Source organism: Lytechinus variegatus, chromosome 4 (assembly GCF_018143015.1).
Source record: "Lytechinus variegatus isolate NC3 chromosome 4, Lvar_3.0, whole genome shotgun sequence".
Taxonomy (NCBI): domain Eukaryota; kingdom Metazoa; phylum Echinodermata; class Echinoidea; order Temnopleuroida; family Toxopneustidae; genus Lytechinus; species Lytechinus variegatus.
In genome coordinates this window covers 33,093,920-33,118,087 of record NC_054743.1, presented here as the reverse complement: position 1 = coordinate 33,118,087, position 24,168 = coordinate 33,093,920, and the positions used below count along the sequence as shown (strand labels likewise).

General features: G+C 36.7%; 1 protein-coding gene across 1 annotated transcript; it reads right to left on the bottom strand.

The window, feature by feature from the left end:
- Positions 1-3,132: 3,132 nt before the first annotated feature.
- LOC121413875 (creatinase-like) lies at positions 3,133-22,694 on the bottom strand. Its single transcript, XM_041606851.1, has 6 exons — positions 22,377-22,694; positions 10,482-10,697; positions 9,549-10,164; positions 8,786-8,900; positions 7,803-8,050; positions 3,133-3,952 (listed from the first exon to the last, which is right to left on the bottom strand). The coding sequence occupies exons 2-6, from the start codon at positions 10,695-10,697 to the stop codon at positions 3,753-3,755; spliced, it is 1,395 nt and encodes a 464-aa protein (XP_041462785.1). The 5' UTR covers positions 22,377-22,694; the 3' UTR covers positions 3,133-3,752.
- Positions 22,695-24,168: the final 1,474 nt, after the last annotated feature.

Sequence of the window (24,168 nt, the reverse complement as noted above, 5' to 3'; positions counted from 1 at the left end):
ATTTATTATTGACTCAATTAAGATTTTGTAGGCCTAACCTCCATGGTCTTAATCAAACTTTCAAATAAAAACTAAGAGAGAATGAGAAAAAGAATATATCATATCAACCCCTTTTCATAACACAAAGTAATTTCCATTAAGTGTACACAGAGCTCAGCAGCCAATCAAATTCAAGGTTATATAGCCCTGAAGGTTACTACAATGCAAAGCTACAATTAGTGGCCCGTATTCTGAACTCGGGTTAACCCTGGACTGGTTTAAAGTTGTGGTTTAACTATATGGAGAGCCATTTGGGGCACAAATCCCTCACAGTACACATCCAATTTATTAACTCATATTACACCCAAACTGTTCATACTTGTCTTGGAATGATAGCTGAACTATTTTTCCTCATTATGAAAGCAAAACGAAACAAAATAGTTAACAAAAAATATACAACATAAACAGAACTTTCGCATTTTTGGCTCCCCATACACTCTAAAAACAAATCAGAAACAAAAGACTACTTAATAATGTCAGCTGGGTGCAACTACACTCTAAAAAATGAAGTGCTAATTCAGCTCTTAAGGAGCGTGTATAGTGACTGCACTTCGGAGTGCTGATATTCCTCGTTCAAATTTGAACTAGACAAAACAGCACTCCGAAGTGCAGTCACTATACACGCTCTTTAAGAGCTGAATTAGCACTTCATTTTTTAGAGTGTATTATTCTGGTCATATTTGACTATTTTTGGTCGTATTTTACTAGAACAGAGTTATTTCTGACGAGGATATAAATCATGTCAGAACTGTGTTTGTCATTAGTTAGAGACCGTGGTCTAAGTTAATTAAACCTGACTTCAGAATACGAGGCCAATGCGCGTTCAAGTCTGTGGGAAACGATTCCAGATCATGCAAATGAATACAGTACAAAACAATAAACCGTATATACGTTTTTTTATATATAGTTTCTTTGTTTTCTTTTCTTTATGACATGATTTCCGATAGCAAAAATAAATGATTGATTGATTCCGCCTAAACGAAGAGCCTGGAAAACATATGTGATGAACAGTTACGACATTCAAAATAATCAGAATCGGATACAAATTACCAGATACATTATCGTTATTCATCATTTTTGCAGGGAACAAAAAATGGAACGTAATTCCAACAGCTTATCTGCATTTAATTCGGAGGGAAGGTGATACCAATCGTATACTTGCCCTTCTTGATATAATATTTTTTTGCATTGATGGTGATCAATAAGTTAGCTCTCATATAGGATAAATTATTGAAAGAGTTCATATTCATTGTCCTCACGAATTGCCATATTGTCTATGTGTATGCGATTCATTATTAATATTTCTTTTAAAAAATATTTAGTTTTATGTCGGTAAATTGCCAATTCGTCTACCGCCAACTCGTCCACTCGCCACATGGTCTACTTTCATTAAAGGGATGCTCCAGGCTGAAGATATTTATACCTTGATAAATAGAGTAGAATTCACAAAGCAGAATGTTGGATTTGCATTATCCCGGTGAAACAGTTCGAGGCATGTCTTCATGAATATTCATTAGGTGGGCTGATGATGTCAAATCCCTATTTGTTCATTTGTATGAAATTAGGTTTATTCAATTTTTTCTACCAAGAACTAAAACAATTGGAATGTCGATTAAGTGCATTTTGCTGCAACTTATTTCATCACAATGGAGACACGTCATTTACACATGTATGAAAAAAGTGAAACAATTATGATTTCATGTAATAACATAAGAAAAAGAAATGTGGGGGTGTGACATCATCAGCCCACCTAATGAATATTCATGACACGTGCATATAACTGTTTTCACAAAATATTGCCAACTTTCAAAATTCAATAACTTCGTTCTTTGTTATCGGATTTTGATTAAACTTTCAGCATTTTGATTTGTGAATTTTACTCTATATATTTAGATATAAATATTTAGGCTTAGCCCGGAGCATCCCTTAAAGTCTAATGCCATTCCGTCCATCAACACTTGTCTAACAACCAAGGTACAAAACCATTTGGTCCAATCATCACTTCGTCTAATCACTATTTCGTAAATTACAATATCGTCTCATAACCAGTTGGTCTAATATCCAATTCATTTTCATTTATTTTGTACAATTAACGCTCAGTCCAATTAGACCAAATGGTGTATGGACTAAATGGCTTTTGGACCAACTGGTTATTAGACGAAATGATGAGTGGACGAATTGGAAATTAGACCATGCGTACAGTGGACGAACTGAGATATGGTAGACCAAATGATAATAGACGAATTGGAAATTAACCTTTATGCCGTATACTTTCTTTTCACATTTCTCAGCATTCAGAATTCATGACTGATTTTTTCGTTCACTTCTCTATTCGTTCAACTTAATTAAGCAAAAACAATTTTAGCAATCATATTTCTCTAGATTTATATACATGATTGTACACAGAATAATATTGTCATATAATTGCTGTTGTAATGTCATTAATAACTTCCTAGAGGCGGATGTATTTGCACAAATAAGCTAGTTCATCTGAGGATATGCAGAATATGATAAATAGCCTATAATTCAATAGTTGTTATAGATCTACCAGCACTGCCATGAATGCAATTATCATGATTATATGAACTTCCCGTCCGACGATCATGTACATCATTCGAAATAAATCCCCATTCTCTTCCCCTATATTTCAAATCAGTTATAGCTCCTCGACTGTCGTTATGCTTGTTTCGAAACATTATTAATGAACTCATTGATTTCTAAATGAAAGAGTGAAACTAAATGAGAGGGGAGATTTAAATAGAACATGTAGAATGGGGAATTTTAGCACCATATACCATCACCGTGTTTACCTCTTTTTAAATTACCAATCTTGGGCATGGCCGTACGCAACAGGTTCCAGAGGGCAGAAGTGGCATGCAGCTGCCCCCCCCCCGAAACTTTGAAAACATACATTTTTTACTGAAAATTTTCGCAAAATTCTTCAATTTCATTAATGAAAGTGTAAACAGTGCCCCAAATGACAAGCTCGGCCACTTCGCTCCCTCACTTTCGGGATTCTTCGAAAATGTTCACATGCCTGCGGCGTACGGCCTTGACCATGGGGCTACTTTGCCCCCACCCCCTCCTAAGTTGATCCAAAAGAGTACACTTAAAGCTTAATTGCATCCTAAATTTATATACAACAGGCCCCCTGAAATAAGTTTACAACCATGACAACAGTATAGGCCTACTCCCTGAATATATATATTCACCCCTGATTGCCTCTAACTCGCTGAATATGTATATCACGAATGTTTCGCTGTAACGGTACACTTTCTCACCAAATCCCTTCATATATACTGGATACTGTAATCCACCTTGTTGCTAAATCATTATAATGCCAACACATATATCTCCATTTTATAGGTATATGTTTAAACATTCCCGACTGGTTCATAGAAACAATGAAAACGCAGTTAATTGTTATACAACGCTGTTTACTTTATGAACATTACATACAGAAACTGTTTAAAATAACCATGCTTATTTCATTGAAGATTTATTAAAGATTAAACTTTAATTGTCTAAGATATCATTTTAACACAAGTTTAAATTTAACTGTTAAACAACTACTGTTAAGTTCAAATAGAAAGCAACGTTGTATAACATTTAAAACAGCGTTTTTACTGAGTCATATGGGACAGTCACGATCGTTCGAACTGCAAATAAAATAAGACAATACATTCATGATATTATTTTGTGTCGCATGATTGTCACTTTCTCACAACAAGGTGTTCGGGCCCGAACGGAAAATGAGTGATGTTTCGGGCACCATCTTGTGTTACTACCAGAATGTTGTGTTCCCTGTAACCTCCTGCGCCTGGCTGGCCTTCTGGTATGGTGACCATAGGCTCCATTGAGATCACCATGTTGGGTTCCAATACTGTCTTGATGTCTTCACGAATTTCAAGAGCTTTGGAATGGAAGTAACATAGGGAGTATTTATTAATCTTTTAATGAACGATTTTGAGTCATGACATGGGTTTGAAAAGTGTTTTGAAGGTGTCTAGGGTGTCGTTCCCCGTCGGTCCATAGGCGGCGGAAGCGGGGGGGGGGACGTGATTTCAGGTGGCCAGGGACGACCCCCCTTAAACTTTTTGTTGATAATCTGTTTTTTTTGCAAAATTTTGGTGGTTCCCCCCCTAATTTTTTTGGCTTCCGCCGCCAATGCGTCGTTCCATAAACTTTTTGCCATGATAACAACCACCATGGCATGGATCAGCAGTTGTGGCAAAGCTACCACGTTTAAAGGGTACTCCAGGTTGAAAATAATATGGACAGATGAAGAAAAAATCGGATAAACAACACACTGAAAATTGTATCAAAATCGGACAAGGAATAACGAAGTTATTGAATTATTCTGGTACGTGAAGCAGTTCTAGGCATGTCTTCAAGAATATTCAATGAGAAAACTGATGATGTCATATCCCCACTTTTTTTGGTTGTTTCATTAAAAGAAATGAAGAAATTAGGTTTATTCAATTTTTTCCCTTCAAGAGCCCAAATTATTGGAATAACAACTGATTAAGTGCATTAGATATTGATTGCTGTAACTTATTCCATTGAGGGAGACATATCATTGACACATGTATGAAAAATAAACCAATCATGATATCATGAAGTAACATAAAAAAGGGAAAGTGGGGGTGTGACATCAACCCACCTAATGAATATTCATGACTACGTGCATGCTTTCACAATATATTGCTAAACTTTAAAATTCAATAACTTAACTATTTGTTATCAGATTTGACGAAATTTCCATCATTTTGCTTTGTGAATTTTACTCTATTTATTTAGATATAAATATTTTCAGCCCCGGAGCATCCCTTTAAGTCTTCATGAAACGGACCCCTAAAGAAATGTATAGATATATAGATTTAAATCCCATAGAAAGAATACTTCAGATCGCAAATAATAAATGACGGACAGATCTCATGGTTATTATTTTGATAAACTGTGAAGGAACAGTATCGATTGTATATAAATGGCGAAAGTTAAGAGCATATGAATATCACTCAAATGTACTTCAAAACAGTGGAGCTACTACACTGCGAGTGAAAAGGGGAAACCAGTGGGGTATACGCGCAGCACGATTTTTTTTTTACAATAATACGAAAAATTAGGTTTGGGACATATTTTGACAATATATTTAGAAAAATAATAATGTCCCATTCCTATTTAAGCCTTAGTCCTTAAAATACAGTATAGGGTTTCTTAGGATCATATTCTCCCCATTATCCCTTAAGCATCTTATCCTTATGATTATATTCTCCCCATTATCCCTTAGAAATGCAGTAGGGTTTCCTTAGGATTATATTTTCCCCATTATCCCTTAGAAATACAGTAGGGTTTCCTTAAGATTATATCCCCCCCCCATTATCCCTTAAAAATGAAGTAGGGTTTCCTTAGGAATATATTCTGCCCACTATCCCCAAAAAAAACAGAAGAGTTTCCTTAGGATTATGTTCTCCTAATTATCCCTTAAAAATACAGTAGGTCTTCCTTAGGATTATATTCTACCCATTACCCCTTTAAAATGCAGTAGGGTTTCCTTAGGTTTATATTCCCCCCATTATCCCTTAAAATGCAGTAGGGTTTCCTTAGGAATATGTTCTGCCCACTATCCCTAAAAAACAGAAGAGTTTCCTTAGGATTATGTTCTCCTCATTATCCCTTAAAAATACAGTAGGTCTTCCTTAGGATTATATTCTACCCATTACCCCTTTAAAATGCAGTAGGGTTTTCTTAGGTTTATATTCTCCCCATTATCCCTTAAAATGCAGTAGGGTTTTCCTATGATTATATTCTCCCCATTATTCCTTAACCCTAAATAGACTGGGCTATTTCGACGCCTAAGAAGACTGGGGGGCTGATTCAGCCCCCCCCCCCCCCCACTTATGATCTCGGCCGTCGATCGCGACGAAAATTGGCACGCGAGTTACCCATGGCATTATCTACAAAACTAAAATATCAAAGTCTGCGAAAAATCTCATTGCTCATTAATTATGCTAATTTATGCGTAAAATCATAAGTTTGCTCTAGCGAATAACATAATGCCCCTAAAATGATAATTTTTGTTTCACATACTCTAGATAGGCATCTGATCAAATTTATTTTTCAAAAATTTCAAATGTATTCTATTGTTTTCTAAATTTATGTATTTCTGTGTTTTTCGACTTTTTGTTTTTTATTGTTTTTTTCAATGGAAATCGTCAGGGACTTTATTTTGACCATAAAAAGATAAAATCAATTGATTTTATGCAGTTAAAGGAAAAATAATGATACATTCAATGAATGTTGGCTAAAAACACTATTTGCATTGGATTTGTACACAAAGTCACGTTTTTGAGTAATTTTTGGTCTGCATGCACTTAAAAAATGTTGTGTAATTTCGGAACCGCGTACTCGGGGGTCACAATTTTGGTCTCAAAAGTTGCGCGAGACTTGAAAGTAAAAATTCAGCTAGTGACGTGGTCAAAAATTCGCGTGGCAGATTTATCACGAAAAATGTCGATGGGGGGCTGAATCAGCCCCCAGTCTTCTTAGGGTTAAGAATACAGTAGGATTTCCTTAGGATTATATTCAGATCATTCAATGTGACCCGGACAAAGCCCTGAGAAAGAGGAGACGTATTTTTTGTCTTGAATTCGTTGAAGCATATATCAAATACATCAGCCCTCTTTATAAAAAAAAATAAAACAGTGGTTCCCTTTGGCACCCTGATTCTCCGACGGTTCTCAGATAAGTCATGCGTTGTAGACATCTTTGACTTTTCCATGACCCCCAATCAGGAGTGGTAAGAAATAGTTTTGCGTACGGAGAAGACGGCTGCTATAGATTAAAATAATATAACCGTATTGCTTTTTACTTCCATGCGACTCCTCATCAGACACTGTCAGAGAACCGGCCAACTATTGTAGGTGACTCGGGACAATAATGGTCGACCTTCAACAGGAATGGGTTCCGTCGTTTCATTTTGATGTCGTCTGAGACGATATCAGATCTGACAACTCCTTGATTTCGATTGACTAAGAATTAAGCTCAAACATCTGACTGTTAATATGGGAAATGTCGGATAAAAAATCTTTCAAGTCCTCTCACGAAGCGCTCCCCAGTATGTCAAGAGAGTGGGGGATCCGGGGGGGCATCCTTACAGATCAGGGCCCCGTCGCATGAAAGTTAACATTATGGTATCTTTGCCATCCAATATGGTTACTTCCATAAGATCCTGGATTTTGATTGGCTGTTGATCAGCGTTACCATTGGATGCCAAAGTTACCATAATAATAATAATAATAACAATAATATAGGTATATTTACCCAGGGAAGCCACTTCAGTTTCGAAAACTGTTCTACCAGTGGGCCCTGCTATTACTATTACCCCGGCTTTAGCTGGGCTGCTTAGGCGCTCAAGCATTCAAGGAAATTCTTCCTACTGGGTACCCATTCACCTCTCCTGGGTTGAGTGCAGCACAATGTGGATGAGTTTCTTGCTGAAGGAAATTACGCCACGGCTGGGATTCGAACCCACGACCCTCTGTTTCAAAGTCAGAAGACTTATCCACTGGGCCACAACGCTCCACAATGGTATACCATATTTTACCATAATGGTAACTTTTGTGCGACGGGGCCCGGGCCCTGATCAGTCACACCAACGAAAACCGACTCCAAGCCGACCGATGGTCTACCATTCGATATAACCTAATTGCTTTGGTCGGTCAGGAGTCGGTTTCGTTGGTGTGACGGTAGCATACCCTCACCTGCTTCTCTGCCATAATAATGACACAGCACACCGAAGGAATGGCCGTACCCAAAGCTCCGGTACTTGAGGAGATCGTACTGCCGATAGACGTCATTGAGCTCGGCTGCGATGTCGCATACTCGAACACCTGGCTTGATGAGAGCCATACCGCGTCGGTGAATGTCGCAGTTCTTCTCCCATACCTCCATGTGTCGATCAGAGGGGACGTGGTCGCAGAACAGCGTTCGTTCTAAAGCAGTGTAATAGCTTTTGTAAAATATGGATATAACTAATGAGACGAGGATGTCAGTACCATAACAATGACGATAATCATATTTTCAAATCTTCTCTAGCTGTAAGCAAGTGAGATGCAAAAATCTTTCTATAGAGAAGTTAATTTGAAGATGATCTCTACCTTATTCGAGAAAATTCTAGTCAAACGCAGACACGGAAGGGGGGGTATCGGGGGTAATGTGAAATATTTAGGGAAATATCCGAAGCAGCTGAGCAAGGGAGTGAATCTGACAAGGCCTACTCGATAATATTGTTTGGTTTGATTTGGCTTTTTGGCGGGGGATCAATTAATGGTGCACAATATATTTTGGGTGGAATTCATGGCAGTAAAATTGCAATATAAATGTTGAATTCTAAAGCTATCTGGGTCAAGAGCTGATCGGCTGATCCCCCATCCCCGCTTCTTACAAAATGCAGAACATTATTAAATACTATTTATTTATTTATTTCATAAATTATTATTCGATAATGGAGAAAAATGTTCAGGGCTATAAAGTCTTGTTAGGAATTTCACCTATCTACCTCGAAATTAAGAAAATCACCATTTTAGTGATTTTTTTAACTTGCTAAGGAGAGTCGTTTAACTCTTCAATGTAAGGAGCAGCTCGGTCGCTTCGCTCCCTGATTTGTACCTTTTCACAGTTTTTTAAGTTCATTCCTACCCTGCCTACGCTACAGATGTGTCAGTACCAAGAAATAATATCTTACCCAGCAATCATGGGGAATGTGTTCAGACTAAGAATATCACCTTTCTGAATTTTGCGCGATGTCACAGGATTATGTGCTCCATCCGTATTGATACCAGATTGAAACCAAATCCATGCTACAGAATGAACATGATGAAAAAGAACAGTATACTTTAGATAGGGCTAGTTAATGGCTGATACTACTATAATAATTCTAATAGCTCAATAAGCAACCAATTGTTTAAGACATTGAACTGATATAATGTGATGCATTGTCGTTTTTTAAATACAATATCGTTAAAAAGAAAATAAGAAATAAATTAATAAATAATAATAATAGTAATATATGATTCGTCTAGCGCACGTATCCACCTTGCTATAGGTGCTCAAGGCGCTCACGTAAATCTCAGGCTAATCCGATGCGCACAGCTTTTTGAGGGGTTACTTCCTGTCGGTACCCATGTACTTTCCTTGGGTTGAGTGCAGCACAATTTGGGTAAATTCCTTGCTGAAGGAAAACATGCCATGGCTTGGAATCGGACCCAGGTCCTTCAGATTGAAAGATGAGAGTCTTAACCACTAGACCACGACGCCTCCACAATAACTGCTGTGGATATACCACACCGACGCGTCGGTGTGGTATATCCAAGATTCGGTGGGATATTGACGGAGCAAAAGGGCTAAATATACAGGGAAATGAAATATACGTCCTCTTTGGCCTAACAACATGATTTGTGAAAACACCGACATGACTGATATCAGATGAAGTGATACTGGGAACTTACTATCTCTAAGTTCTGCATGAGGGAAGGACTTAGCTATCTCCATGACCATTGCTTCAGTACCCTGGAGGGCCACCTCGTGTTCACCAACACCTTCTGCGATGGCACCAACCACTGCATCTCCCCCGAGATCACATATCCTCGCCCCCTCGGTGATCAACGCAATCTCCTCATCGGACTTGATCAATCTCCGCATCATCATCGGCGTTCCGACGTCAACGATGTCCTTGCCAGAAACGGCTTTTTCCAGCTTCACCATGTTGTCCAGCGTCATGTGGTCGAATTCGCAACCGATCTTTCCCGAAGGCACATTGGCCAGTTCCTCCTGGACGGCGACCCAGAAGTTGTCCCGGTGCCAGTCGGTGTAGATAACGTTACCTCCAGTGCTTGTCCTTCTCCAGGGTTGTCCTGCGTCGATTCCTGCGGAGATGCTCGTTACCTTGTCCGCGGTGATGACCAAGCCGTAGGGACGACCGAAGGAACAGTAGAGGAAGTCTGAGAAGTAATTAACGTTATGCATTGAGGTGAAAAGGATTCCACTGAGGTGGTTTTCTTCCATGTATTTCCTTACCATCATTATACGGCTGTCCATCTCTTCTTTTGAAAAAGTCGGGGAGACCTTTCGAAAAATATAAGAATATAAGAAATGAATATAAGTATAAGATAAACCAGGGGGGGTAAGTACGGAAATTTCCTCTTTTATGTTGAATCTTATTAATGAGGGTTAACATTACTTAAAAATAAAGATTTAAACTGTTTAACAATTTTGTTCAACCTTATTTTTATACATCTGATACACTATTGGCAGATCTATAAGGTCAATTGTATCATAAATATTGCCGAAGAGAGAGTCAATTAAGATATTGTTTCATGAATACATAAATAAACACATTCATAACTAGTTAATGTAGAGATTTGGTACGCCGGAAAAATTACCTTTTCTCCATTGTTCAAGGTATAAAGTCTTGGCATCTCCTGGTTCGCTGGGGATGTTGCTGCTTCAGACGAGAAGCGAACAAGGTTCCCATTGTAACAATTCGTTTCTTTCCGTCGATATCCACTCGATGCTATGGCCCTCCCTATTCGATTTTGCTGGGCTCTGGTTATGACATCGACTGCGGATGAAACTCGACGAATCAGGGAGCGATACATCTTGATAATGAAGTGAAAATACAAACAAACGAACAAACATGAATAAATGCATGAATATTCTCATGTAGGCCAACAAAATATGTTGATTTAGGGGTGAATGGGCCACAGTGTCAGCTAATAAACATCAGTAGTTGTTATGTACCATGTCCTTTTGATTTTAGGAGAATCAAAATAATATTTTCTCGTCTTAAAGCTACCGAATCAAAACAAGTCTCGTCGGATGTGCTATTACACACGAATTTGATTGACAATAAGATCATCTGTTGATAAAGACTGCTACTGTTATTATTGCTTCGCCGTGAAAATAGTATTTATGGGAACTTTGTCAGAATCATAACAATCGATGGTTATCTATTGTGATAGCTGATCCTAAGATGTATGCTGTCAGGTCAAAGTCTGTCATCATCTATGAGCGCATTAACACGAAAACAATATGAAATGCCACCAAGTTGAGTTTGGTTTCAACAAATGAACTTTGAATAATAAATTTATAGGATGATGCATATCGAATTACTTGGCAACTTGGGGTAGTAATTTACTGTAAATCTCTTGATAATTTTTCCAATAATATTATGTAAGTGAAATACATGTTTCTACATTTTCAGACCTTCCACTATAACAGTAGACACCCCTGTGTAGAAACAGGTGTTTCTTTCTTTTTTTTTTTTTTATTATTATTATTATTTTTTTTTAGAAACAGGTGTTTCAATGTTGGAAAATGTATTCCTTTCATTTCGTTCATGGATATCTAGTGATCATCTTTTTTTTACAGGAGTTTCTGTATTTCAATACTTTCAATCATGAATCAATGATAAATTAACATGTTCACATAATAAAAAAAATGTAAATGAATTCATGTTAAATGTGATAATTGAAGAGATAAACAATAATGGCAAAGACTGATAATTAAATCATACATAAAGCATGTGATATAGAAAGATAAGTAAAATACAGGGGCCCAGCTATTAAGCACAATTTGATTAGTTAATCTGAGTTGATACAAACTTGAACACGGAATCACAAATTAATTTATGTAAATCGGGATGAAAATCAACATATTTACTTCTAACCTCTAAATATTCTGCAAATATAAATATTCTCCGAATAAATTCTGCAAAATTCCATCTGCAGAAACGTATCACATTGGTTTTAAATGCTGTGATTACAATGTTTGCTTAAAATTTCTGATGATTTGCAGGATTTGATGGCTAAGTTCCAACAAACCCGAAATGCATACAAGACTTGTCTGTCGTTAGTCAAAGTTCAGCCAAAGTTCGGATAAACTATACCTCTTCAGTTACCAGTGGGTCAAAGCACTTTATTCTTTGCTGTTGTTATTATTATTTATCACTATTATCATTATGGAGCGTTGTGGCCCAGTGGATTAGTCTTCGGACTTTGAAACAGAGGGTCTTGGGTTCGAATCCCAGCCATGGCGTAATTTCCTTCAGCAAGAAACTGATCCACAATGTGCTGCACTCAACCCAGGTGAGGTAAATGGGTACCGGTAGGAAGTAATTCCTTAAAAAGCTGTGTGCGCTATGAACGCCTAGCTTAGCCGGGTAATATAGGAGCGCCTTGAGCACCTAATAAGGTGGATATGTGCGCAATATAAATACCCTATTATTATTATTCATATCATTATTACTATTATCATTATTATCCTCATTATTATTATTATTATCATTAGTAGCAGTAATAGTAGTAGTAGTAGTAGTAGTAGTAGTAGTAGTAGTAGTAGTAGTAGTAGTAGTAGTAGTAGTAGTAGTAGTAGTACTAGTAGTAGTAGTATAGTAGTAGTAGTAGCAGTAGTAGTAGTAGTAGTAGTAGTAGTAGTAGTAGTAGTAGTAGTAGTAGTAGTAGTAGTAGTAGTAGTAGCAGTAATAGTAGTAGTAGTAGTAGTAGTAGTAGTAGTAGTAGTAGTAGTAGTAGTAGTAGTAGTAGTAGTAGTAGTAGTAGTAGTAGAACTAGTAGTAGTAGTATAGTAGTAGTAGTAGCAGTAGTAGTAGTAATACTAGTAGTTGTAATATAATTGTCATAAATAATTTATTCATCAAGCTTCAAATTGTACTCAAACTTAAATCCCAATCATACAGTAGTCATGGTAATACAGTCGAATTCTGTGCAACTTCACAGATAAATTACTCTTCAAGATCCCCCTTTGAAATTAGCTGCCCCCAAACTAAGGAATGGTCTGTCGATTGATATAAAAAGCTCTCCATCGCTAAATGTCTTAAAAGCCATATTCAAATCCAAATTTGGTATATAATATCTGTTACGAAAATTTATTTTCTTCACCTTCTTAATATCTGTTACCAAAATGCATCATTTTTCCCAGCACATCTGAATAATTATTTTGAATAAAAGCTACGAACTTTAAATTTCCTTTGACAAGAATGATGACTCACAAGTCACTGTGGAAGCATCATTTTGAATACAATGTGGATTATTTGTTTACCATCTGTCTCTTAACTTGTTTGATTTTAAGATAAGTGTCCTTACTAATATTTGTAAAGCATTGTACATTATCAAGTTCTTGACTATACGAGTACGATGCCTCTTTCAAATTAAAGGGATGCTCTGGGCTGAAAATATTTATATCTAAATAAATAGAGTAAAATTCACAGCTCAAAATGCAAAAATTTCATCAAAATCTGATAAAAATAGCGAATTTATTGAATTTTTATGTTTAGCAATATTTTGTGAAAACAGTTACATGCACGTAGTCATGAATATTCATTAGATGGGCTGACGATGTCACATCCCCATGAAATTACATGAAATCATAATTGTTTCATTTTTTCATACATGTGTGAATGATTTAGAGTGAAATAACTTGCAGTAAGGAATATTCAATGCACTTAATTAGTTGTTATTCCACTATTTTTTATCCTTGAAGGGAAAAAATGAATAAATTCTAATATTTTTGGTTCTTGAAGGAAAAACAATGAACAAACCTTACTTCAATAAAATACAAAGAACAAGTGAGGAAATGACATCATCAGTTTGTTCATTGAATATTCATGAAGACATGCCGAGAACCGTTTCACCGGAATAATACAAATATATAAAATGCCATGTATAACTTTGCATAGGCGGATCCAGGGGGTGAGGGGCCTGCCCCCCCCCCCTCCTATTGGCGGAGCAAAAAAAAAGGAAAAAAGGGGGAAGAAAAAAAAAGAATAGGTAATGAGAGGAAAAAAGAGAGGAAAAAAGAGAAGGAAGACGAGTGAATAAAATTAGGTAAGGGAAAGACTTGGAAAATAAAACGAAAATCTTTCATATCTTTATTAAAAAGTTTCGCTCGCGCTCGAATTGCTTGTTTGATGAGATACATGTCTTATCATTAGGCTGACATGGAGCTTAAAATATCAAGTTTTGAAGTCAATATAAAAAATCATATTTCAGCTCGGATAACTAGCTTTCATTATTTTGTTTGATTTTTAAAAGTGCTCTGTAAAATTTCCGTTTTATGGTCTGAATATCAACATTTTCATCTCGCGCTGCGCGCTCGCATTATTTGATTTGTCAACATGGTCAAGTACCTATTATTTTCGTGTATTCAATAAAGTTTTCAAAATGTCCCTTCACGGGTCCGTTGCAGAAAGAGTTGCGTTTAAACGCAAGTAAAAATGTCAATCGCAAGTCCCGAATGCGCGCTGTTGATTGGTTAAAAATCAAGTTGCGCATGATTTTTAGAGTTACGATTTATTGCAACTCTTTCTGCAAAGGGCCTGAGGTCTGATTGTCAAAACGTATCAGCTAGCGCTGCAAGACACAATTGTCTGATGGGTCGGGTTTGCGGTTCTCTTATCCTAACCCTTATCCCTCTCAATTTCCTTTTCTATTTCGTTTGCCTTTTCTTTGCCTGTTCCTTTTGCTGTTCCTCTTGGATCTATTATCTTTTTTTCTTCTTCCCTTTTCTTCCTTTTCTTCTCCCCTCGCTTTCCTCTAATTCATTTCCTCCTCCTTCTTCCCCTTCTTTCTTTTTCTTCCCTCCTCCTTCTTCATTAATATCTTCAAGAAAATGGAGTATTAGATTTGAATTGAACTGCCCTCCGACGGTCTGACCTACCTTTCCAAAGATACCGTCTTAATTGTTACGTCCCCAAACATAAATGTGAGATTTGTTACTCTATTTCATCATCAAAGAACTAACGTACCCTTTTAGCCGTCAGGATTTTTCTCCTGGAAAATGCTTCAAAAAAAAATTGGTGACCCCTGTCACGCTTGTTTTTTTCTCTCTCTCTCTCTCTTTGTAGTTGTCAGAAAATGTTTGCATCTATATATACTGGTTTTCCAGGTATTGGTTGCACTCTTAAAAAAAGGATTGGTTAAAATAAGAACTGCGTTGATGAAGGTTCGGTGTAAAAATGGCAGAGGTAAAAATAGTAATGGTAGAAGTATAAAATGGCAAATCTTAAACCCCCATGCAAAAAAATTGTCAAAATGCCTCCGCATGCACATAGATTAAACAAGAAAGGTTCTGAGAAGAAAATTAAAATTATAATGTTTGACTAATGGAAAGGGTAACATTTTTAAATCATAGATAGATCGTCTGCACCAAATTCATAAACCTTTTGTTGGTTTATTTTGTTTTCCTGGATTTGCATGCGTGGCCCTTCTCATGTCAAATCGCTCTACTAATATTCACATTTTAAGCTCACTTTGGATCACTATACATAAAGTTTATTATAAAAATAGTAGAAAATATAAAAAATAATATTGGTGAGGGTTTTAGGAAATCTATCGAAGAATTCAAAAGCTATTACCGGACATGGTGGCTCAGTGGTAGAGCGCCCGCCTGATGGACGGGAGGTCGTGGGTTCGATCCCCGGCCGAGTCATACCAAAGACTTATAAAAATGGGACCTTCAGCCTTCTTGCTTGGCGCTCAGCATTTAGAATGGAGAAGGGTAATAATAACATATAATGTTATGCAGGGCCCGCTGGAAGAACAGCTTACAGCTGAGAGTGGCTACCCTGGGTAAATAAGAGTTATTATTATTTATTATTATTAGAATATTATTTTAATGGTGACGTCATTTGCAAACAGCTTTCCCGTAAATGGTGTAATAAAAAACAATATCAGTAACGTAATTTTCTTTTTAAAAAATGAAAATTGTTTTTATTGTATCTTCAGTATATCAAGAGACGATTTATCGCACTTCCGCTCTTGAATTATTTTTTTTCAGCAATCACTAACCATCAAAAAATGGAAAAATATACATTTTGTAGTGCACAAATTATCATGGGGCAGCTGCTCGTATATATGACGTCATAGACTAAAAACTTAAAAGTTCTAATAACTTTCTCGATTTTTAATGGATTTTCCATCTTAACCTCTGCCATTTTTCCCTCTGCCAATTTTACCATTGCCATTTTTACCTCTGCCATTTTACTTGGCACCGTTGATGAATAAGTGTCCGACCGACGAATATGGTCAAAATCAGTCAATTTATTGGTCAGAAAATAGAATCTAGGAGAATATTGGTTGATATTGACCATTTTCTGGCACATATTTACTAACTGACCAAAAGATTGGTCACTTTTGACTAATCGTTTTTTCAAGAGTCTAGGCGCTACTGAATAATCGTTTTCTATTATCCACTTCTATCAGTCCTATCATGCCTATATAGGGACGATTTCGAAAGCTCCAGAGGTCTTGCTTCTCACTGAATCCTATTTATTCATTATGATGCAACGAGGTTATGAAACATAATTATTATCATTCGTTTCAATACGAGCAGCAGTCACATGAACTCTTGTATAGAGATGACCTGGATTTTTCAAAACCATACCACATGGACAAGCAGCGTATAGATAACCCATTCATCCGATCGTCCATGAACTCGATTTTCTGTTATACAGAGAAAAAATATTATCCAGATTTTCATCAGTGTACAGTAGGGTTGTGTCGTCAGCAAGCAAGACATATTGTAGATTGGGAGAAACATGTGAGATATCATTTACATAAACTAGGAATAAGAAAGGCCCGAGTATAGACCCTTGGGGACGCCACATTTCAGATTTAGGATATCGGATTTATGATTGTCAAATTCGGTATATTGTTGCCGGTTGGAAATATAATCACTAAACCATGCAAGTGGCGTTCCCCTTACACCACTTTGTTCGAGCTTATGGAGTAGAATTTTATGATTTAGGGTGTCGAATGCCTTGGACAGGTCTAACATGACACCTACGACAAATTGCTTTTTGGCGATGGCAGTTGTTATTTTATCATATATGTCCAATATTGCCAAATCTGTAGAGTAATTCTTACGAAAGCCATATTGTGTGGGGAGCAGTATATCATGTTAAAATAAGAAAGAATATAATTGATTCTAAACTATCCGTTCGAGAATCTTAGACATACAAGGCAATATTGAAATTGGTCGATAATTGTTACATTGATTGCGGTCACCCTTTTTGAATATTGGTATTACCTTTGCCAGTTTGAAGGATTGGGGGAAAGTTCCTGTCGTGAGCGACATGTTGAATATATGACATAATGGATCAGCGATATTATCGATGATCTTTTTTAAAATAAAAGTATTCAATCCTTCGTGACTACATGATTTACTGTTTTTCAGAGTTTTGGCAATGGATATCTCGCTAGGAGTAACGTGTTGGAAAAATATTGATTTACTGCATCTTGGAAATAATGACTCCTTTGGAGACGGCTCATTACCACCTGTAGAATCTGATAAATTTACACCGATGTTGACAAAGTAACTATTAAGCATATTAACTATTTTTGTGGTTCACTAGTTTTTAAGTTATTCATATTAAGTTCAGAAGGAAAATCTTTTCCTTTTCTTTTCCCTAGTATCTCGTTTAAAATTGTCCATGTTGCTGAGGTTTGACCGGATGCAGCATGCAATTTGTTAAAATAATTTGTCTTCGAGAATGCTTAATCAAGGCGTTCAATTTGTTACGATACCTTTTAAACTTATTGTGTAGTGATAAGTCACTTGGATTACGTATGTAATTCTTGAATAAGACGTTTTTCCAGTTAATTGATTTAAGTAAACCTTTAGTGATCCACGGTTTACGATTTATATTCCATCTATTGCCTTTTACAAGTCGACGTGGGACGTGTTATTGAATTTTTTTCAATAAAATATCAAGAAACAGATCATAGGCCTTATCGACATCATTTTGCACTTCAAAAACTACTGACCACTTCTCTTTGCAAAGAGCATTATTCAATTCTTTAATTTCTTCTGGCGTATTTTTTTCTTAAATAACTAAGCCCTTGTTTAGGATTATTGATTATAGTTGGGTGACTGTGTGTTTTGTGAAAAGCGAAGACTGGCATGTGGTCGGGGACGTCCGAATATAGTATTCCACTTTGAAGATTTTCAGATAAAGAACTTGTATTGTAAAAACATTATCAAGCAGGGTTTGCGAGGAGCCAACAATGCGTGTCGGCTTATCTATTAATAGATACAATGCATACGAATGAAGAAAATTCGTAAATGTGCTACTAATTCGAGAATCTGAAGATGTTAAAATCTCCAAGGAGAAAGATTTCTTTACCCCCTCGAGAAAAAAGAACTTAAAAGAGGATCAAGGTCAGCAGCGGACCGTAACCCGGAGGAAACAAAGCATTGGAGGGGCACAGCATTGTTCACAAACAATGCAGTGCCCCTCCAACCGACTATGACGTTCTTTTTATTCCGGTTGTTCTTAATTTCAAGGAAAAGGGATTGGAAGTCGGGAGAAAGGGAGGCGTCGTTGAAAAAATGAAAAGAGATATCATCCTTTACGTACACAACAACTCCACCTCCACGGCCAGTCTTTCTATCTGCACGAAGCATTTTGTAGCCCTCGAGGTCTAACAATTGGCATGGGGATCGATCATGAAGCCATGATTCGCTTACACAGATAACAGAGAAACTATATGTCTAAAAGAACACAAAAGACTTTGTATTTTATCTATATTACACGATAAGCTCCGGGCATTGAGATGAAGAAGGCTTAAGTCTGATGAACTAATTGGTACATCATTAAGTTTGCTCGGTAAGTAGTATCGGCATTCTTTGATATCGATTAAATCTGGAGGAGTATTAAGTAGTTCAGAATCGGTCATTAAACAATTGGGATGGATAAGTGAAGACTAAGGTCAAATTCTAACTTAAAGCTAACTTAAAATACAATGCTGTGGAAGAAAGGTTCCCTTGATAGGGGTACTAACTTTAGAAATATATACAGTGCGTATCAAAAAAAAGTTTACACTTAGAAAAAATCATGTAAAATCATACATTTGTAATATCCTGAAGATTTTTCCGCATTTTACCATTGGTACGTATCCATTTAAGCAAGTGACGATATAACTGTCGAAAAATATTTCCGCTTGAGTGAGCACCACTTACTCTTGAAAAGTTGGTGAAAAATGATTTGTGCAAAACTTTGAAATAGTTATGCATATGAAATAGACCTTGATCATGAATAACACATGGAATTTAACTAGGAAACTTGATTAGAAGATATCTTTAACCCTTTTTAAACTTATTTCCTTGCCTAAAACACTTCAAAGAGTGCATTGCGCCCCACCCCACTCCCCCACACACCGAGGCCATCGTGACGATGTTTGCTTTACACTGAGCCGTGATTTACATGAAATGGCTTAGGCTTGATTTTCATTTTGTTAATCATTGTCAAGCTTGGAAAAAGTGTTGAGAAACAAGTATTACACGAAAAATGAAATGTAAACCCACTTTGAATGATAAAAACTTAGTGAAAAAAGATGTCTGATATAAACTTTTGTTCAGATTCGGTTATGTCCTCAGATCCAGCTGGCACAAAAAGGGTAAAGGTTGTGATTATTAAGTGTTGAAATTTCAATTTGGGTAGTAAAATTGTTATAAAATGCTTGAATGTATCCGTTTTATTTCAATTGACTAAAAGTGCAAGGGAAATGTATGAGAAATGTTTCGCAGGGTAAGTTTGATTTCACCGTTTCCCCTTGACACAGCGTGAAAACGAGCATTTCTGCGCAAACAGATTTCTGTGAGCTTTACAAAAATGGACAGTGCTCACTCAAGTGCCACATTCTGTCAAAAATCTTACTTTCATTGGATAGATGAGACCCAAACCCATGATTATATGTGAAAAGAATACCCACATGTTGTATATTTTTTAATTCCCAGGGCTTTTTCAAAGTGTAAAATTTTTTTGATACGCACTGTAGTACAATACAATACGTATGGGCTACTGAAGCTTGAAATGCCAAACTTAAAGGTTACAAATGAGTAAAAATATATATATATATAAACCCCTCAAAAAAAGTTTTGCAACTCAGTTTTGGGGATGATATCTTTTTGGTTAATGAAGTATAAAAGGTGAAACTGGTATCATTGGAAAGCTAAATTATTCTTCTTTACAATGACATGCCATTTGCTGTGATTATGTAATCATTGAATATGCAATCACCCTGAACATTGAGAAAAGTCAAAAGTGAAATGTTGCAAAATGCATTGATTTCTAACAAGAGTCTCCATTTCTATAGAATTTCCACCATGCAGGTGACAGTGAATGCACTCGGTCCATCCTCGAAACAATTGGAAATTCGCTATTGGAAACGACGCATTTTGCAACATTTCATTTCTATCATTGCTGCGTATTATCATGTCTGTGTATTTCATGATAACACTAGCATTACAAATGACACATGATTGTAAAGAAGAATCATCATGCTTTCTAAAGATATCAATTTTACACATGATGATGGCACATTAAGAAATTTATCGGCACTCAAACTTGCAGTTTGAGTTGCAGAACTCAAACATGACATGGCAACGAATTTTGCAACATTTCATTTTTTTACATTGCTGCATATTTATCATGTCTGTGTATTTCATGATAACACTAGCATTACAAATGACACATGATTGTAAAGAGGAATAATCATGCTTTCCATTGATACCACTTTAACATATGATGATGGCACACATACAAGAATGATTAGCACTCAAACTTGAGTTGCAGAACTTTTTTGAGGGGTTTATATAAGATGAAACAAGAATCGATTAAACAGATAGGTGAATCGATGGCATAAAAAGTATTACAATGGATATTGTAATATTAAACCTATTACAAAACAAAAAAATCTGAATTCATATAACTGTGATATGAAGTGTCCAAGGCCCGGCGAGGGTTGATATATAACTTTTGATAAGTCAACTTGGCAAGATAAAATATCTCACCATGTTGACATATAACTTTTTACAAGTCGACTTAGCGAGATAACGTATCTCGCCATGTCGATATGATAAGGTAATTATGTCTACATGGCAAGATAAAGTATCCCGCTAAGTCGTCAAGTCGATGGCACTCTAAAGGTTCCGTATTTCCCACATGGAGATATGCACAATTTCAATCTGTAGGGAATGATTTTGAACAAAAGCATAGCTAATAATGCACAGAGGATCGTCACCTATCTTTGTCCTGAAGACGCAGTTTATTCTGCTCTGTTGTATTCTTTACTGTCAGTCATGCGAGTGGCTCTCGTTGTTAAACGATGTTACTGTAATCCGATTTAATTTGAATCTCAACAGGTATGACACGCATGATATTGATATGTATAGTATAATGATTGACTTCTTTGAACAAAAACAATCCTTTTCACGATTAAGAATTATAAGGTTAAAAGTTGACCCACTTCGGATCAAAGCGGAATTTTCACCTTGATCAGAAGGGGTAAACTTTAACTTAAACTTTTTTTTTCTTAATTTGCCCTTTTTCTTTTTTTTTCAGAAGTTTTCATATGGTGTTGATTCCCCTCCCAATACCACTTCAACACTCACACGTGCACCGATGTTTTTGCCAATCATTGGTATATTTCTAATTAACAAGAGAATGTCACTCCTTATGACATCAATAGTGCAATAGTTCATATCATTACTGAATCAATCAACACCTTTTGTGAAATCGAGCCTCTGACTTTTGGAGAGGTGCATAGATGTATCCCACTTCCGAGAACTGTTATGGCGGGCATGACTGGAGCTGCTTCCAGAGAAGAACAAACGCACTGGCAAAACTTGGTGTGTTGTTACGTCAGGGCATAAATAGGGCATATTTTGAGACCACCCTTCTCCTTGGAAATTACCGTAAAAACATCACCCATTTAACAAATTGATCGATAGATTTTTTTTGCATGTTGTTAAGCAGATTCTAAAAATGTATCGGAGATCTGTGAAGTATTACTGTTATGTTTGCCTTTATTCCTAGAAATCCGATCTGTCTAATTCATTATCCACCACAAATTCCTTGTGAAAATAACGAAACTGTGCTGATGCGACGGGAAAATCATATTAGGCTATCTTATCATACCTAAATGATGATCACATGGATCCATCATAATCGATATATAAGCAGAACATTATTTAGAAACCCTAACATCACTTTGCCGTCAGTCACTACACGCCCATCATCACACTCAACAATCCCTATTTGAAGTATTTCCCGCGCGAGCACTGCATCCATGACAAAAGTTTGTCAGAGTCCGGTTATCATGGTTATAGGGCTCGGCTGGCATATGATGCCCGCGACCACATGCCAAACAATATTAATGATCATGGATCAGTAGTAATGTTTGGAGCCAAACAATCATGGATCAGTCATGTTTGGAGTATAGGCCACAGAACACTCCAAAATCAATGAATGAGCTACTTACCTTTTGTTAAGTTTAATTTCCCTCCAGCTATATTCACTAAATCCACAGTGCAAAAATTCGAATAATGTTTGATACCGTTACTTTTCGGCAAATTTAAAATGAATTTGTTTCAGCTACCAACTGTATTTCGTACTAAGCAGCAAACAACGTGTCCATGTGGTGTTTATATAGTCGAGTTGTATTCCACTCTTTCGGTACACGCCCACATTTTATCCAGGGTGGCTTGTTCATATAAACGAATCTTTTACGACTTGGTACATTGTTCCCATGAAATATCCTTCCGACTTCACGCGGAAGTATTTTAGGTATCGATTTCCACGACATGGTCTCCTAATCCGTTACAAACGAAAAAATCAGAGGCGGGTTCATGAATCCCGGTCATGATTCCAAGGTTCATCAATTATGTACAAAAAGGATTATTCTTCCTTTACGAAAGAGGACCGTGTTTATGATTTGTCACCGCACTATCCACCTCAGTGACCTCACCCTCCACCCCCATAATCTCTGGGACTAATTTTCATTTCCGAAAATGTCAAAAGATTTGTATACATTGAAAATATGAACCAAGATTTTGTAATATCATGAAAGCGTCTTGGTCTACTGGTTCTGACCCTCGGCTTGCAACCAGAATTGGTCGTGGGTTCGCATCACATTCACGTACGGCATCAACTCCATGAAGCAATATATTCATCCACTCGTACTGTAGGCCTACCTACCCAACCAAGAGTAAATGGGTACCAGTTAGATTTAAGTCTTCAAACAGCTGTGAGCACCGGAATTGGTAGCCTAGCTACTAGCCGAGGCAGGGGTGGATCCAGGATTTTCGATGGGGGGGGGGCACATTTTTGCATGAAAATTTGACTAGCGCCAAAAAAAATAAAATTAAAAATAATGATAATAATAAAAAGTGTCATCACTTTCAGGGGGGCACACTTGGGTAAAAACGGCACATTTACATTACAGATTCAGATTATGGCTCTCAAGTGGGGGGGGGGGGGCACGGGTCGGCTGTGCCCCACCCCTAGATCCGCCAGTGAGCCGGGGTATGATATGAGCACCTTGAGCACCGAAGAAGATGTATGTATGCGCTATATAAATATGGTCATTATTATTTTTTTATTACTATTTCAAATAAAAATATATGACGAAATCTTGGTCAAAATGGAAAGAATTTTGTTTTAACTTCGCTGAAGTGTATGCAAATTCACTATTTGACCCAAGTAGAAAGTATGTCTGGCATGTACTTTTCGGATATTATAGAAGGATAATCAAAAAGATTTCTCCAAAAGACAACGTGATGATAGATGTGAGTGATAGGACGATTGTTTAACTTTTTTTTAGTTAAGCAATATGAATCGTCTTTTATACCCTAGATTGACATAGATTTTCACCGAAAGTATATTTTGACGAATTTCATACCTGAATGCAATCGTTAGGATTTAAGGTTAATTATAGCATAATTAGGTAATACCTGATGGGAGAACACTTTTTGAGAGAGCTGATTATTATTACAATTTTTTCTTCTTCTCTGTATAATGCTTAAAATTTACCAATGGAACGTGATTTTACCCATTGTTGGTGAAAGTTGAAGTGAAGTGTAAACAATAATAAATAAAAACAAGTTAGATTTCTTTATCTGTGTATATGATTGTATATGATTTGAATGAAAGGTAATATACCCAAATTTCATTGATATATGCCGTCATATATACTACACAGCAAAAACTGTGGTGTTAACCGGTGTACATAGAGGACCACACCAGTTATTTTACACCGGTGTTAAATTGGTGGT